Here is a 15,842-nt window from a genome sequence, read left to right as displayed (position 1 = left end):
CATGTTGCTGGTTCAGTGTCTTGTAACAGGGCGAGAGTTGTCTCCGTCTCAGTCACTCCTCCCTTCCTATCACATGTTTCTGCAGTGTGAGTCATCAGTGAGAGTGTTGGATCATTTTTTCCCGGGTTGTAGTTAATCCCCCCCCACACACACACACACACAAAAGCCGGCCCCAACCTGGCCCCCCTATTAAAACTGGTCTAGAACCGCCACTGCTGAAGGTGTCTGCATTGCTCATCAACAAATACCAGTTGAACAACACTTTGGCTGTTTAAACAAGCTGCTGCCTGTAAAGCAGTGGTGTCGTTCTGTTTGTCTTTGGCCCGCCAACCACAGGTGCTGGTCATTAACAGTACCAGTCTGACGAGTTTTGAACCTCACTGAGGTGTCTATAGGCTGTGAACTGAACCAAAAGCAGGTGAATAATAAATGTTTATTTTCACTCTTACGTTAGATATCCACTGGTGTAAAACAGACAAGTACTGACAAAATACAGCGTTACACATGCTTTAATCTAGATCGGGGTGCACACAAACTTTCTTCTCCTGGAGTGCCGGAACTCAAACCTTCTGACAGGATACGGGGCCAAAAGCAAACACCAAAAGCAAACACCTACTGTGACTTTAACTGAAACTGTCACTCAGTCGATGTTAGGAGCATTTTACCTCACAAAAAAAAATAGAACGGCATAAACAGCGATCCACGTCAAAATGAAACCCTGCAGCGAGCCAACTTAGGCCCACGGGCCCATATTCAGGAAGCCCTGATCTAGATTATAATGACCTTTTCTTACTTTTCTTGTACATCTCCTTCTGCGTCTGGTGCATAACATCGAAGGCTATTTAGTACTGTTTAATTAATCTTTTCAAGTGTAAATTACATCATCATTTTAAATAAAACACACACATTTTTTCTCTCTGTGATGTATATTTTTCTTATTGCTCACTCAGCACATGAACGGTCCTGCAATATGAATTATTACTATTATTTTTTACTTGGTTAAACAATGCACGATTTCTTCCCAAATATTCATCTTCAACAGGTCACCCCAACCTCCCAAAAGACAAACAACAAATAAATAAAGACACAAGCGGATACAACAAGGAAATAAGGACAGACGAAGAAATGCCTTTTTTTTCTTTTATTATCTTCTCAATTCAATCCCTCGTTGCATAAAACAGTCCCCATCTTTGGTCTCCACTGTTGGAACGTCCCAGTTTTTCTCTCCATCCATTAACGATCGCAAGATAGTCCTCCTCGGAGAATTCCTGCGAGGGGCACGAATGATGAGTCGGTGTCCAAAGAATTTAGGAAGTTTCAGTTTCATCAGGGTGGAAGTAAGTGATTGATGATGTTTAACGCTATGTGTGCAAGTAAAACAGCATTTTTTGTGTGTGTGTGTGTGTGTGTGCGCTGACCTCGATGAATTCCTCCTTGATGGCCTCAGCTCTCTGCAGCTCCGTCTCGATCACCTGGATGAACTGGGCCGTCCGGTCTTCGGCCCGAACATTGCAGAATCCGGCTTCTTCAAGGAACTACAGGAGGAGAGATCAGCAGAGGTGAAGCAGAGCAGAGACCGGTGAACACCCACAGAGAGCAGAGTCACAGCATCTGTGTCTCTGTGCAGGTGACGACTTCTAATATGAATCTAGTTGTGGCACAAAAATCTTCACTTCCTGTTTGGCCCCATGCAAACCATTAACACATCTGTCCGGTGTGCATCATTTCACATGAAGTTTAAACATCATGGTTGATTTTAATGACACACATAAACATGACAAACGTGTTTAAGGGCTTGATAAATAAGAAAACAATAAATAATATAAAGTTATGTACACAAACAGTTAGAGGACCACACCGGTTATATTGTGTCCTTTAGCTCATTTATTAATATTTACTTCTCTTACTAATATTTTATATCAAAATCTTTTAATAGGTGGTAATCTATACCCTTAAAAGTCCTCAGTAGTCTGTATTTAACTGTCAATAACGGCATAATAAAACACACCTGTTTGTTATAAAGACATTGATTATAATGTTGTTTTTGCAGTAGATTACATACTTATCAACAGTTGACTGATTTTTTGCAGCTCCTTTTTCTTCTTATTATGGGGCAGGACAAGAAACAAAGGTCTCCGGCCAGAACCGAACCACATACTCTATGGTCGAGTGTTAACCCAGAGGCTGCTGGAGCGCTTCAGTGTTCGAAAGCATGCTGAAGTGAACGTAATATCTTTATATAATGTATTTATGTTTACAAAGTTTCCTTACTGTTCTGTGGCAAAGCAGATGAAGTACGTTATCTAACACAGCATTACTATAAAACAAAGTAGAAGCAGACATAATGTGGCCCATTACAATCTACTCTGTCACGTTTCTGTACATTTAATTTAACCCTGAGTGGGAAAAAACATGTTTAAAGGCATAATATGTCTAATTTCCACTTATAATGTCTAACAATTTGACCTTTTTTATATAAATGTTGTAAAGTTGTTTCCATGATTATCCTAAAAAGTTTCTCATCATGTCCAAACCCTGAAAAATCCAGGTTTTGGATGCATTTTCATTTGGTTGCCTCTGAGTGGCACCATTTCCCCCTGTATGCCTCTAGTTGCTGTAACATGCAGCAAAACACTGGAAACACTAGTTGATACATCAGACAGCGAGGACAGAAATCTGCAGACTAGCCGGCTAACCGCTCTGTTGTTAACTGTTGTTCGTACTGCTCACTTTTGGTGGAGCGCGATCGTTGTATTATTGTTTAACAAAGAAAACAACAACTCCCATAATGCCATGCTCGTTCACAACGTTGTCAAATGTTGCCTTTTTAAAACAAATTGTTTGTATTGACACAGTACTAGTGGCTTGAATTACATACTGTGCCTTTAAGATATCAAGAAGACATTATATGAGCTGATGTTGAATCTTATCACTAGCATGCTTGTTGTTTTTATCTTATTTAATCTTTTCTCCTGGAGACTAATACTTTGATCCTTCCTATTATGATGGACAATGAATTAAGTGTGATAGGTTGAGGTGAGTTTATCTAACGTTACATGGCTTTGGTTTGCCAGGGAGGGCCAAAGAACAAGAAATATTAACTTGTTGTGCTCTTTGGTGGGCCAACTATGTCACGGCGACATCACTTTTAGTTGTATACTCTGCCAAAAGGGTTCAGCCATCATACAGGATGCCAACACTGATATAAGTGCATTGAGCAAATATCAGCAGACATGCAGCTGTGTTCGGTAATTGCCATGGCACATAGGAAAATGGGATCATTATCAGTTTTAGCTTTTTACTGTGGACACATAAACTGGACATACATATTGGCCGGTGAAGTGTGAGAACAGACGGTGGAGTTTGCCGGAGAGCTTTTCCTCACATATTAGTTAAAAGGCTCAAAGGAGCTGAACTCCTGTCAGTCCTTTAACAAACTATCTCATGATTTGTCTCTACTGTGTGTTTACCTTGCCATACTGTGAAGGTGTATAGAGGATGTAGCCTCTCTGTTTGACGTAGGCCTCAAAGACCGGCGTCCAGGGCTTCTCCCCGCAGCAGTAGTCACTGATGAGCAGCTGACCACCGGGCTTTAACCATGACTGGGCACAAAGAAGATGGAGTGGAAATGAATGAAAGGATAAGTCAATAAACGATAAGTCATCTCAACGTTACAAGTTCAAAGACGGTGTAAGAAGATGCTCACATGGAAGCGTTTGAAAAGGGCCAGCTTGTCGTCTATGTGCAGGATTGTGTCTCTGCTGTAGACCACATCGAAGGATCCTTCTGGGAACGTCCTCTTTGTGGCATCAGCCACCTCAAACTGGACCTGAGGCGGAGAACACGTTACTGATTGTTTTTTTTTATCTTCTGTCTATCTGTGGGATTCAAACCAATTCAACATTTGGACATACTGATGGCAGCTTCTCGGAGATCGCTCTGTCCATGGCGATGTTCACCATGTTTTCTGACAGGTCCAGGCCGAGCACTTCCACTCCGAAGGACTGAAATGTCACATCCCCATAATGATAATCCGTTAACTCATTAAAAACATTGTGTCCTCATTTTAAGGCCTCTTTAGACTCTTGGATCTCACCTCTGCCATGTAGAAGTCTCCTCCACCGATGCCACAGCCAACATCTAGAACCCTCTGTCCCGGCTTCAGGTTCAGCAGGTCCACAAACTCCTGTGAGCACAAAATCAGGTTCTTCTTTAGTTTCATCAAAGCTTCAAAAGATAAACCTTGATGTGCGTCCATTGTTGGCGAAATAAGGGTGATGTTTCAGATTTCATGCTATAGTGTGCATATAATTTTTTTTGGACCATCTTGTTTAAGTAATGCATCATGGAAAATAGTAATCACACCTCACATATATTCACTGGTATTCTCCCGACTTCATACCTACCTTGGTGGTGCTTGGCCCGCCCGTGCTGACGTAACCCGCTCCGAACATCTTCTCGTAGCGCAGGATCCCACGGTTGGTGTACTGCTGGTTGTCCAGGAACTGCTGGAAAGTGCTAAATCCATTTTCGGTGTCTGAGGAGCGAGGGACCTTCTCCAGCAGCCAGCAGACCTGATTTGGATTATTTTTCATCTGAGAAAAAGAGGGAAGAACACAGAAGTCGAGTGGAGAGAAATGAGAGCCTGAGCTGCGCGTCCTTTTGTCTGGTACTTCAGGTTTTACTGAACGTCTCAGAGGGCTGACATGACTGTACCTCGATGTAGGCCTTAACTTTCTTTTTCAACACAATGTCGAAACCAGACTTTTGGCCCCCTTTTGGCTCCTCGGCTTGTACTGACTGTACCAGGTGGCTGTACTGTGCGTCAGTACGGTAGCAGGTGGGGTTGAAGTCCCTCTTAGAGTCACCTTGGTAGAAAGTTATAACAAGTCTTATCATCATCATGAAGAAAAAGATACTGGCTTCTGTCGCCAAGCATTCAGTCATTCATGGGTTTGTTTAGTCGGATTCACTTTGCATCAACGTCTGAGTCACTGTTATGTTGAAGGAAAGATATGGAGGGTGAGCTCAGTACCTGATCGGTGGTTGCATGACTCTCTGAAGAAAAGAAAGCCGCCGGGCCGCAGCCAGCCCAGCATCTTCTCGATGAGAACCTTCAGCTCCTCGTCGCTCAGGTACATCAGCAGCCAGTTGGAGAAGATGAAGTCAATACTGAGGAAAACATTGAAGGGATGCGTTAAAACACGAGGTATACTTTTAATGGTTGTTTTCTCTTCAACCAGGAACATTTTTTCCTTTAATCATCTCTGTTTTAAGGGTAAATATAAGAGATTTTTATTGTGAATACAGCATAAAAAACATTTGTGATGTAAAGATTTAGCGGACTGATTGTGTTGTGAGCAAAGAGGTTGTCTACAAATCCAAAGCATCTATATTTGACAGCCTGGGAATGACACCCAACAATCAACTGTCTTTCTCCGGACTCGCTCAGCTGCATTTTTTTTTTTTTTAACAACAGCAGTTGTTGACTTTGTCTTTGACTTTGTCAGCTTCAGTTCATCGGGCTGTCAAGTGAGATGTTGGCCAAGAGAGAGCACTGCAAGGCTCAACAACTCAAGATCGAAAGTACAAATAAGCTACAGATATCTTAACACACACCTGTTCTGAGGGAGATCCAGCTTTGTGACGTCAGCTTGGATGAAGGTAGCGTTGCTGTGGTGACCGTTCTCCCGCCTGTTCTTCTCCACAAAGCTCTCCATGAAGTCCACGGCCGTCACGTGGTCCGCCTTGGTCAGCAGGTGTTTGGTGAAACGACTGGAGAGACACACATCAGTTTGAATCTATCCAGCTCTCTTCATTCATCTCACAGTTAAAGTAGGAAAAAAAAGTTTTTCTCAGATGTTAAAATGTTAAATGTCGACCTTAAAACCATATCTAATCACCTGGATTTCATGGAAATTGGCACTCTTAAAGGTGTAACGTGTAAGAATTGCCAACCTGTCAAATTCATACTCAACAAACAACAAATAAGGGACAGCATATCACTAGTGTAAGCGCTAACTGCTAACTGTAGCTGCCTTCGGCTAGTTAGCTCGGTTAGCCATGTAGCTAGCAGTCTGGACTGAAAGCTCAGGGAACCAAGGAAGTGTTTGTGTTTATAGCAGAGGTGCTCTGGAACAGTACAGACTGGAGCTAGCTGGTTAGCATGCTAGCTTCAGCAGACATCTCTGCAACACAGAGCACAGACGTCCTAATGTCAACACTGTTGTTTCTTCACATTCCGGTGATAATGGCAGTTCATTTTTTGAGTGTTTTAAATTCTGTCATGTTTCAAATTCTTTGCCATTTCTTCCAAGTCACACACATTCACCACTACAGCTTCATGCTCACCCGATGCCGGCTCCCAGTTCCAGCACTCTGCACCCGGCCAGCGATGGCAGCATGGACAGGATCTCCGGCAGCTCCTGCAGGGTCAGCTCCCTGGCACGAGAGTCCAGCATCATCTCCTCCACCGTGGCGCCAATCGAGTGCTCTTTCCAAAACTCTGTCATGTTTTTACGAACTGTGGAAGGAAATTCAAAACCTTCACCTCTGTACAAGTAGAAATACACTGGTGTTGACACACTGAATTACAAGCAAAAATCCTGCTTTCAAAGTGATACTTCAAAAGTATCGTCAGAAAATTTACATTTATATAGAAACCTATAAAAATTCTATATAAAAATGAAGATTAAATAACAGAGGTTCGAGAATCGACCCTGGAGGAACCTCACACGTTGTTGATGAAGGTTCTCAGTCATCGATGTCATGGTAAATCTCGCTGCTGTATTGTAGGCAAGTGGACTTGTTTCAGATTCTTGAAGACGTCTCACCTCTCAGCCAAGACGCTTCTTCAGTTTTGACTAACAGTAGGTAAGCTTCAGGCCTTTAAACTCTTTGTGGGCATGTCTGTGAGCTCTGAGTCATTTGGGCGGTTGTTTACGACCATAATAAACGTACTGATGAACGGCAGGTTTGAAACGGGCCGCAGTTAGTTGGTGTGTCCAGCCTCGATCTTTTAAAAAGTGACTCAATAACTGCAGTTTTGAAAGTTTTGGGGGAAGATGCCTGAAAGCGTTGAACTGAGCTAAAAGCTGCTAAAATCCAGTCAAAGGTAAAAATATTCATAATGCTGAGAAAAGATATATTGTCCACATATATGTTCTATCATAGGATTATTACTACTGATGCATTAATCTGAAATAATCACAACACATTCTTTTTCAGCTATTCTAAACAGTGAACTCTGAATCAAACATATACTGACAGTAATTCTGGCCTTAAAACTTTAAAAGAATAATGAAATTATAGGAAATGAGATGTGAGACGTTATCTACTTGCAGTGAAGCAAATTAATGACTCAGTGACAAAATAAAATGGTTTAATAAGAAGACTGAACAATGTTTTATATCTTAGAAAAAGTTTTGGATGAAAAATCCCACTGTAAAGTAACTAGTTACTTAGTAAATAAACAAGTTCAAAGTTATGTATTTGTCTTTGAAAATCAGTAAATTTGAAGCATGGAATAGAAATAATCAATTTAAGTACAAATAGCTAAAAATTTCATCTACGTGCTTGAGTTAATTAACTTTATTCCTCTCAATAACAATATGGACATAATAAATAAACTTAAATAACAGTGCTGTAGGCTTCAAACTGTTTATTTTGAGGAGTAAAGGAGAAAGTCTGGAGATGAAATCTGACTAAAATAAACTAATCATGACTAAATTTTAAACACAGGTAGTTTTTCTAACGATGTTTCCTCTGGTATGTGTGTCAGAGTTGAAGGACTCCTGTCTGTGAATCATCTATCAAGTATTTTAGAGAGCTGTAAAAATAAGAATTCAGTAAAATAAATCCTATGTCTGATTTATTATATCAAATATGTATCCAGACAAGTTTCAAAAGTCGACTCATGTCACATCCAGAAGCAACGCTCGGGTGTCAGAGTGACACTGGACAGCTGCGTTTGTTAATGTGTAACTTTTTAGCTGAAACTCTGTCACACAGGTCTTAAAACAACAGACTGATGCAGATGAACATGTGCAGCCACTGTGCTGATGTTGCACACTTTGGTCGAGAGAACATGCAGTGGTTTTCTACTCCTGACACACACACATGAAGCTTCACTTTTACCTGGCAACCATCACTTGATTAAAAAAAAAAAGCTCCAAACATCTGGATCAAAGTCATTTATCCAGTTTTACAGAAAAGCCACTAGTCTGTCATGTGTCATCAGCTCCCGGGGAAGATGATGCAACGATTACAACTCTGAGAAAACAAAAGACAGAAAACACTCACTTCCTGCTGCACAGAGCATAAATCTGACAAGTGTGCACTAACCTCTCATCTCCCAGTTAGAAAGATAATGATGAAAGCAAACGAGTAAAAATGCCTCGGCAGTCCACTTTTTAGGACAACAAGGCAGAGCTACAGGTTCATCTGACAGCTCACAGCCCACATCACTGACACATTCCTGCTCACAGTGGCTGGATTACTTCCACCAGCTGAGTGAACAATCCGCACAAAAACAACATGCAGCAAGAGTCCACGCGGTTGCATCAGGCTTTTTTTTTTCTTCTTTTGTGAAACACCACGTGTCAAGAGAAATGAAAGTCATGTACTCTGCTCATACCTTTGTCCATCTTGATTTATTCTTATTGTACAGTTTACTCCACGATGCTGGCAATTAAAAGTCTTTAATTAAAAGGTGACAGAGGCTCCTCTCTCTCTGATTGACAGAGGTACAGGCTGATGGCTGAGTGGCAGCTCTTTATATAACGTGGTGACCGCAGAGGGGGAGATGGTCGCCAGGTGGGACACCGGCAAATGGGATGCGTCCAGTATGAGGGAGGGAGGGGTGAGAGGGGTGAGAGGGGGGCAGGACGTGAGTAATCATTACAGGGACGAGAGGACAAGAGTCTGCGGGGTTATCAGAGCGGCAGTGTGGACGGGAATCCCCCCCCCATCACACACTGATCTGATCTCAGATAAGTTAGTGTATCAGTGAAGCGCACTCACAGCTTCCAGCGGTGTGTCTCCCTCACGGTTCCCCCTCCCCGCGGTGTCCCACCGCAGCTCGGCTCGGTTCGGCTCGGCTGCGCTGACGAGGACCGAAACCGGAGCGCGCGTCGCCTCAGCGGTGCGTCAAGGCGACGCTGACCACAGATCAGCTTTCATCAATACACCTGAAGCTGGGTCTTTTCCGCTTTTAATGACGTTTTCGTAGTCATTTAGTGATTTTATTTTATTTGTTTTAATAAGAATTCTCCATCTGCAGCAAATCTGCTCACTGATAACGGATGAGTTATTACTGTATGTGTATTTACAGTGACAGATCCAGTGGCGGCGCCAGGGAGGAGCCAGGTGGCGCTGTAGCTCCCATAGCACCCGCTCAGCACCCCCGAGAAATGGCTGTGATTTTTTTATATTTATATTTCATGTGTATTTCATGTCACGTTTGAATAGTCTTTTCAATGTTGTTTAAAAATGGGAATTAAGAAATAATTTCAAAAATATGTGTTAAGTCTAAAAAAACAAAAACAAAACAAAAACCACGAGGCCCAAACAGCTGATCTTCTTTGGCCAATGAGCACAGCGCGCAGTGAACCTTTGACCTTAACATGGCAGCTTGTTGTTGATATCGAGCTTGAACATTTAAGAAAGTAAAATACACCAAAATGGATCGTTTTATTTTTTGCTCCCTAAACGTCCACGTTCTGGGTCACAGCCAAAAGTTGGATGGATCAGTGTTCATGGCTGGAATGCAGCACTTTGTTTTGCGTGTAGGCATCTTCTGAAATGAGGGCACGGATTTAATCAAGGGCCAAACATTTACCAGCATCAGCATCAGTGGAGACACCAGGACCAGTAATGTGGCACTTTTGGCCATGAACACGGAGGGAAGGAGGACCCTTGACTGCGACAACATCACTGAAGCCTTCGCACTCAAATCACAGCAACAGACGTATTGTTTTGTTGTGAAGACGATCGTAAGTGCGTGATTTCCCCCTCTGTTGGGTATTACACATTTAATTAATTTGGTGGTTGAAGCACATCTGTGATGCTCCAACAAGAGGAACACTGCTGATTCTTCATCAGACTAGTGTTGCTGCTCTTTGCTGCTCCGTTGTATTCAGGGCTCGACTGTGACTGAATTGTGTGAGATATTATTTTCAGAGGTTTACACTGGCAGGCTTGTGTATGTTGTATCTATAGCCAGTGTGTAAAAAGTTGTGATCTGACTCAGATCACAACTTTTTAATAACAATTTTATTCTTCATAATCTGAATGCCTGTGCGCAACCTTTTCTCTCATGTTTGGGGTGTGACGTCACTTCCGGTACATATGTGAGGGAGTGGTGAACTCTGAAGCGACATTATGTAACTTGTTTACCTTAAAACTACAGCTTCAAAATCAGTTTGCTGGTTCAGTGCTTTGGATTTCTTTTTTTTTTTTTTTAATCTCTTATGCCGCAGGAAGCTGTGAGAGCACTTCACTGGTACACTCACTTGGGCTTTATATTTCATAATTTTGATTTTTTTAATCTAACCATTTTGACTTTTTATTGTATGATTATGGCTTTTTATAATAACGTTTTCTTTTTATCTCATGATTTTGAATTTTATTGTGTAATTATGACTTTTAATCTCCCAATTTAGATTTTTTTTTATAGCATGATGATGACTTTTTATCATCAGGTGATGACTTTTTATTTAACAATTTTACACTTTTTGTCTCATAATTTTTACTATTTAACAATTTTGACTTTTATCTCATAATTTTGACTTTTATTGTGTAATTATGACTTTTAATCTCCTAATTTTTTTGACTTTTAATCATCAGGTGTGCAAACGCTGTGCTCTGAATCTTTAACTGGTGGAAATGGGACACCTGATCTCAGCTCTTAATGTTAGTTACTTTAGAGACTCCCAGAAAGTTAAAATCATAACCATGAACTCTGGTGTGGACGTTGCTGTGAAGGTTGTGTTTAACGTGGCGTGTGTAGTGGAGCTGGAGAAGTGTGGAAGTAGTTCCCTGCAGTCTGAGTCATGTTTCTGTAGCGGTTGTTTTCATCACACTGTTTTCAGGTCAACACCTGTTAACATTTCACATTTGTAGTGAAACTCTGAATAGCAACTCATGTTCCCTCATTTCTGCAGGCCTCTGCCTTCAGCTGGTGACGCTGCCTCAGTTTGGCTGTGAACTTTGATTTGTCATTGTTGGAGCTCTGCCAGTTTGGTTGAGAACACACACAGATAGGTCAGACATGTACACAGACCGCCTGAACTGGACTTGGTCCCAGTGGTGCGATTTCGGTAGACCAACCACACGACTTTCAGAGAGTAGATATGATGCAAGAATGGCGCGGACCAAATGACCCAGATTACAGGTGTGATGGTGAGCTGTGACAGTTTAAAGGTACCGTCAGAGTGCTCTGCTGTCACGTTTCAACAACCAAACTCGAAAAGTTCATGTTGTTTCAGCCTGATGATGTCACCTGTTCATGCGGTACTTTTTATCTGATATTTGACTTTCTAGCCAACAATTCTGACTTTTTTCCCCCCATATTTTTGACTTTTTTCTCAGAATTTTTAACTTTTTAATCCAACAATTTGGACTTTTTGTCTCATATCTTTGACTATCTATCTCATGATTTGATCGATCTATCTATCTATCTATCTATCTATCTATCTATCTATCTATCTGTCTATCTGTTACTGTATATTTGTGCGTGGCATTTTGAGCACACATGCACATTGTATGTCAGTGTGCAAGTGTGATCCGTCATTTGCATTTGACTTTTTGCACAGTTCAATCGTCAACATTCAAAGTTCATGTAACCAGACTGAACCAGACGTGGTCAGCGATGGTTTTTCTCAGAGTCTGGCCACAGATAGTGGCTCAGGAAAGTCCCGTACACATGGTCATACATGATCAACAAGGTACAAAGTTGTCGAAGTACTTTACGTATCTGTGAATGAAATTGATTGGACTTTGAACGTGGCCCCTTGCCCATTTTTACCCTGTACAGAGGTGAATCGGAGCCCTGTGTGTGATTGAGCCAGCTGTTAGTCAACAAACAGAAGAATTAATAAGAGACTGAGAGTTAATCATTGACCATGGAAACAACACAGTCCTTCGTGATCTGCTCTGGAGCTCTTAATCCATCACAGATAAAAAAGAAGGGAACACTTGATCATCTACGTTTCCAACAACAGCTGCTGACCGTGAGCAGCCACTAAACGGACCTCGTGGTGGGGATGTCTGGGTGCATGTTGAAGAAAAGAAAAACAATATCGAAGGCAGATCTAAAGCAGCACATTTATATGAAAAAGGAGATTAAATGGTGTACTGGCTCATTCACTCTAACAGGTTATCACGCAGGTACAAGTACGCAGGTGTCGTTGTTGTGGCGGCCCACACATTGGGAAACCACGTCCAACGTGTCCAACAAGGACAAGTTGTTTGTTTGTTTGGACGGTCGTGGAGTCTGAGGAGGAGACACACACACGTCTGGGAGTTCAGTCCAAAGAGACTTGCAGTGAAGAGCCTGTCAGTGTTTACTCACAGTGATAATATTGACACGGCTGGTTTGAGAGACTCATTTCTTGAGCTTAGATCTTAATGCCAGTGTGTGTGTGTGTGTGTGTGTGTGTGTGTGTGTGTGTGTGTGTGTGTGTGTCGCCATCCAGGCGTGACCATATTTTCCTTGCAATTTCATTCAGGAAGGAGACGCTCAGTTCAGTTTGGAGTCCTGACTGTTCTTTATACTTCACACTTTAACTGTGTCGTAAAGCCGTTCATGCAGTAAAGATCCACACATCATCGGTGTGAACTGACAGATATTCTTGTAAAATGAACGGACCGCGTAAATAAAATTTCAGAAAATGCTTCAAAATGCTTCTTTTCATGTATTTTTCATAAAGAAGCAAACCTTTTTGAATATGAACTACCGATTATAAGGATAGGTGGTGTCAGTCACTTCCTCGGTAAACATACTTAAAAATTCTGATCCTTCATGAAGAATAAGAGCTGGTCAGTTCCAGCAGGAGACCTTAAAGCAGAGTATTCAGCCATATTTTGCCATAATCTGACTTTTTGGTACACTCTGTGGTAAAGATTTATGAAAAACCATCAACAATCAACAGTGAATTTATAGCAAATTAAACTTTAGTTTTCTTTTTAACCATTTATTAAGCAATTTTAAGGTTTAGAAAGTGTTTTTAACCAATTCAAAAGTATGTTTATTATTAGTTAGCCGTTTTATAACATACAAGTCTTTAATAAATGGTCTCTAAAGCATTTCACTGTTTGTTAACAGTCAAGTATTAACTAAAGTCAATTAAGTTAGTTAGTTAAACACTTTAAACTGACCATTTATTAATGATATTTATCATAAACTAATACAAAAAATATAGAATTATGTTACAGGAGTAATTTAAGCAATTTCACTTCACATCAGTACTTTTAAAAACTGATATAAATCCAGCTGTTCATCATGAAGACAACACATTTAAACATCCACTTACCAGCCAAACCCAGACTGAGCTTAAGCGTTTTCAGCGGTGGAACATATTTATTGCAGGACGGTGTTGAGGTGAAACTCTCCACTGGAGAATAACAAACTCATTGTTGTCCACTAGATGTCAGGAGAGGCCCACAAAGATCCAGCCTTCATATTTTGTAGCACAGCAGCTGCACACAGGAGCAGTGTGGATGTGACGTTTGAGGGGTCAAAGTTCATGACAGGTCGGGTCGGTGAGTGAAGGAGTCAGTTCAAACACAGATATTCATTTCTCCTGATAACCTCTATGCAGATGAACTGACAGAAAGCAGAGGGTTTTTTTTTTTTGAACATAATGAAGTTTGGCGAGCAGCAAAGCAGGACGCTGATTATGTCACAACGTTCAACTGGGCAGAAAACAGCTTCAGTGAAACTTACGTAACACAGTCAAACTCAAAGTGTTCAGTGTGGGCTTGTACGCAGAAGAGGGAACACGCTTGTATGCTCGACTTCTATCTGAGTTTGGGGAGCGTTTTTAAGATAACGTGACATGAAAACTCTCGACTTTGAGGTCATTTCTCAAAAACTCTCATTCAAAAGGGGCGAAAACGATGATGATGCTGATGATGAAATGTGCTGCAAAACGGCAACGATCTCAGCAGCTTTCACCATCGAAATAAGCAAAACAGATTTCATGTTTATTCACCACACACACGCACGCACACACACAAAGAAATTACCCATCAAGGATGAGGTTAAGGACATCTGTTCAGTTTTTGGAGATCAGCAATGTGTGCAGGCTTTACGTTTCCTGCATGAAGAGAGGTGTAATGATAATAATAGTCCACTGTGATCATCGCTTGTAAATATTCATGAGGGCCTTTCATGTGGAGACGGTTTGTTTTGTTTTTCATGCCGCCGCGCTCCAAAATTAGCATCCCCCACCCCCCCCGGGACCGACGAGTCTCTCCGTCCATTTTTTTTTTTTTCTTTTTCACAAACAGGTTTCTCCCGACAGATGAGAAACAGGGAGAATCTGTCGCTGCTTGAGTGCTGCACTGTGTTTGTGTCAATACGATAGGTGAAATCGACAAGAAACGGTCCCTGGGAGAATATGAAGTAATTGCACTTCGCTTGAACTCGAGTGCAGATGAGTTGTCACTGGAGGGAAGGAAACATCTTCGCACATTAAAGATTCATTGGGGAAAAAAAAAATAAATCTCGCATCTTCCAGGTTTTTCTCTCCTCCTCCCGTGAGAGTAGGTGGAGTGAAACCTCAGCGGCGAGAGAGCGATAGTGATATATGTAAAAATGTGTTTATTTATTGATTTACTACAGCAGGGGAGTATTTCTGGATGATAAAATGTATAGACGCCACAGCACTGCTCTTTAAAAAAAACCCCAACATTTTAATCCGTCCGTCTGCATCCATCCGTCTCTCCACTCTCTGTTTGAATCCCACTCAGGCCTGAGTTCCCTGTGATATCGACTGATCTCTGTGTGAACGCTCCGCGCCGTCCATCCCTCCTCAAACCCCCCGTCTCTCTCTTCTGTCAAGGACAAATAGAGACACAAAAGAAGTGGTCAATATCCTCTTATGTTTCCTCCAAAATGCCCTCTCAGTGAGTACAGCAATGATGAATCGTGAAAGTTTTTCCTGAAAGTAAAAAGTGAGGGAAACCGATTTTTGGGGTATTTTTAGCTTCACTATGGGCTTTTTTTTTTCTCTCCGTGTAGATGATGGAGACTAATGAGGGGTAACAAAGTAGGCAGTTCCACCGGATCCATCTCTCGGCCCACGTGGGACTTCTTTTCTTTTTGAAATCGACAACAGGCAGCAGCAGGCAGCACATGGCAGAGACTCTTCGTTGGCTCCGGGCGAACGTGTCAGAAGTGCAGTTGTGTCACTGGATTCAACTTTGAACAGTTGTTCCATGTTACATCTGCTGCTGCGGGTCAAAGAGGCCACAGCTGGAGTGATCCACAAGTTGGTATGTAGGAGGAGAGCGTGACCACCTTCATCCAGAGAGACTTACAACAAAATCAACAAAACAAGGATCATTTGAAAGAAAGTCTAAAAACAGGTGCACTGGATTCAAAACTATTACTTTGGTCATCAAAAACTGACCCACAAGATTTCCCTTTAGTGTCTGTATGACGGTGTAAGACCTTCACTGTTTGGTCCAGTTTAGGCACCAAAACTACTTGGCTAAGTTTAGGAAAAGACAAGATCACGATTTGTGTTTAAAACTAATGTAAGTGAGTTGAAATAAGTCAATGTTGGCTTTCGGTTTCACACACACGGGACAGGAACAGTCGTCTCCGAGGTGAAAGT

The 15,842-nt window shown here is 41.6% G+C and overlaps 1 protein-coding gene and 1 long non-coding RNA gene across 4 annotated transcripts; one reads left to right on the top strand and one right to left on the bottom strand.

Moving 5' to 3' along the window:
- Nucleotides 1–1,126: 1,126 nt before the first annotated feature.
- pmt (phosphoethanolamine methyltransferase) lies at nt 1,127–8,790 on the bottom strand. Of its 3 annotated transcripts, none has more exons than XM_037076638.1 (12): nt 8,636–8,790; nt 6,352–6,523; nt 5,620–5,775; nt 5,036–5,172; nt 4,717–4,868; nt 4,407–4,595; nt 4,097–4,186; nt 3,915–4,004; nt 3,707–3,829; nt 3,471–3,602; nt 1,419–1,535; nt 1,127–1,268 (listed from the first exon to the last, which is right to left on the bottom strand). In XM_037076638.1, the coding sequence occupies exons 1-12, from the start codon at nt 8,643–8,645 to the stop codon at nt 1,158–1,160; spliced, it is 1,479 nt and encodes a 492-aa protein (XP_036932533.1). In that variant the 5' UTR covers nt 8,646–8,790; the 3' UTR covers nt 1,127–1,157. The 3 variants fall into 3 exon arrangements, with proteins under 3 accessions (XP_036932533.1, XP_036932534.1, XP_036932535.1); XM_037076639.1 differs by lacking the exon at nt 8,636–8,790 and adding an exon at nt 8,344–8,488; XM_037076640.1 differs by lacking the exon at nt 8,636–8,790 and adding an exon at nt 6,735–7,328.
- A 669-nt stretch (nt 8,791–9,459) lies between these two features.
- On the top strand, nt 9,460–15,583 carry LOC119007184. The gene is made up of 3 exons (XR_005071057.1): nt 9,460–9,992; nt 14,974–15,129; nt 15,245–15,583. It is a non-coding gene; the product is annotated as an uncharacterized LOC119007184 (long non-coding RNA).
- The last annotated feature ends 259 nt before the right edge of the window (nt 15,584–15,842 follow it).

Source organism: Acanthopagrus latus, chromosome 18, assembly GCF_904848185.1.
Source record: "Acanthopagrus latus isolate v.2019 chromosome 18, fAcaLat1.1, whole genome shotgun sequence".
NCBI classification, from domain to species: domain Eukaryota; kingdom Metazoa; phylum Chordata; class Actinopteri; order Spariformes; family Sparidae; genus Acanthopagrus; species Acanthopagrus latus.
This window is presented reverse-complemented; position numbering and strand designations above follow the sequence as displayed.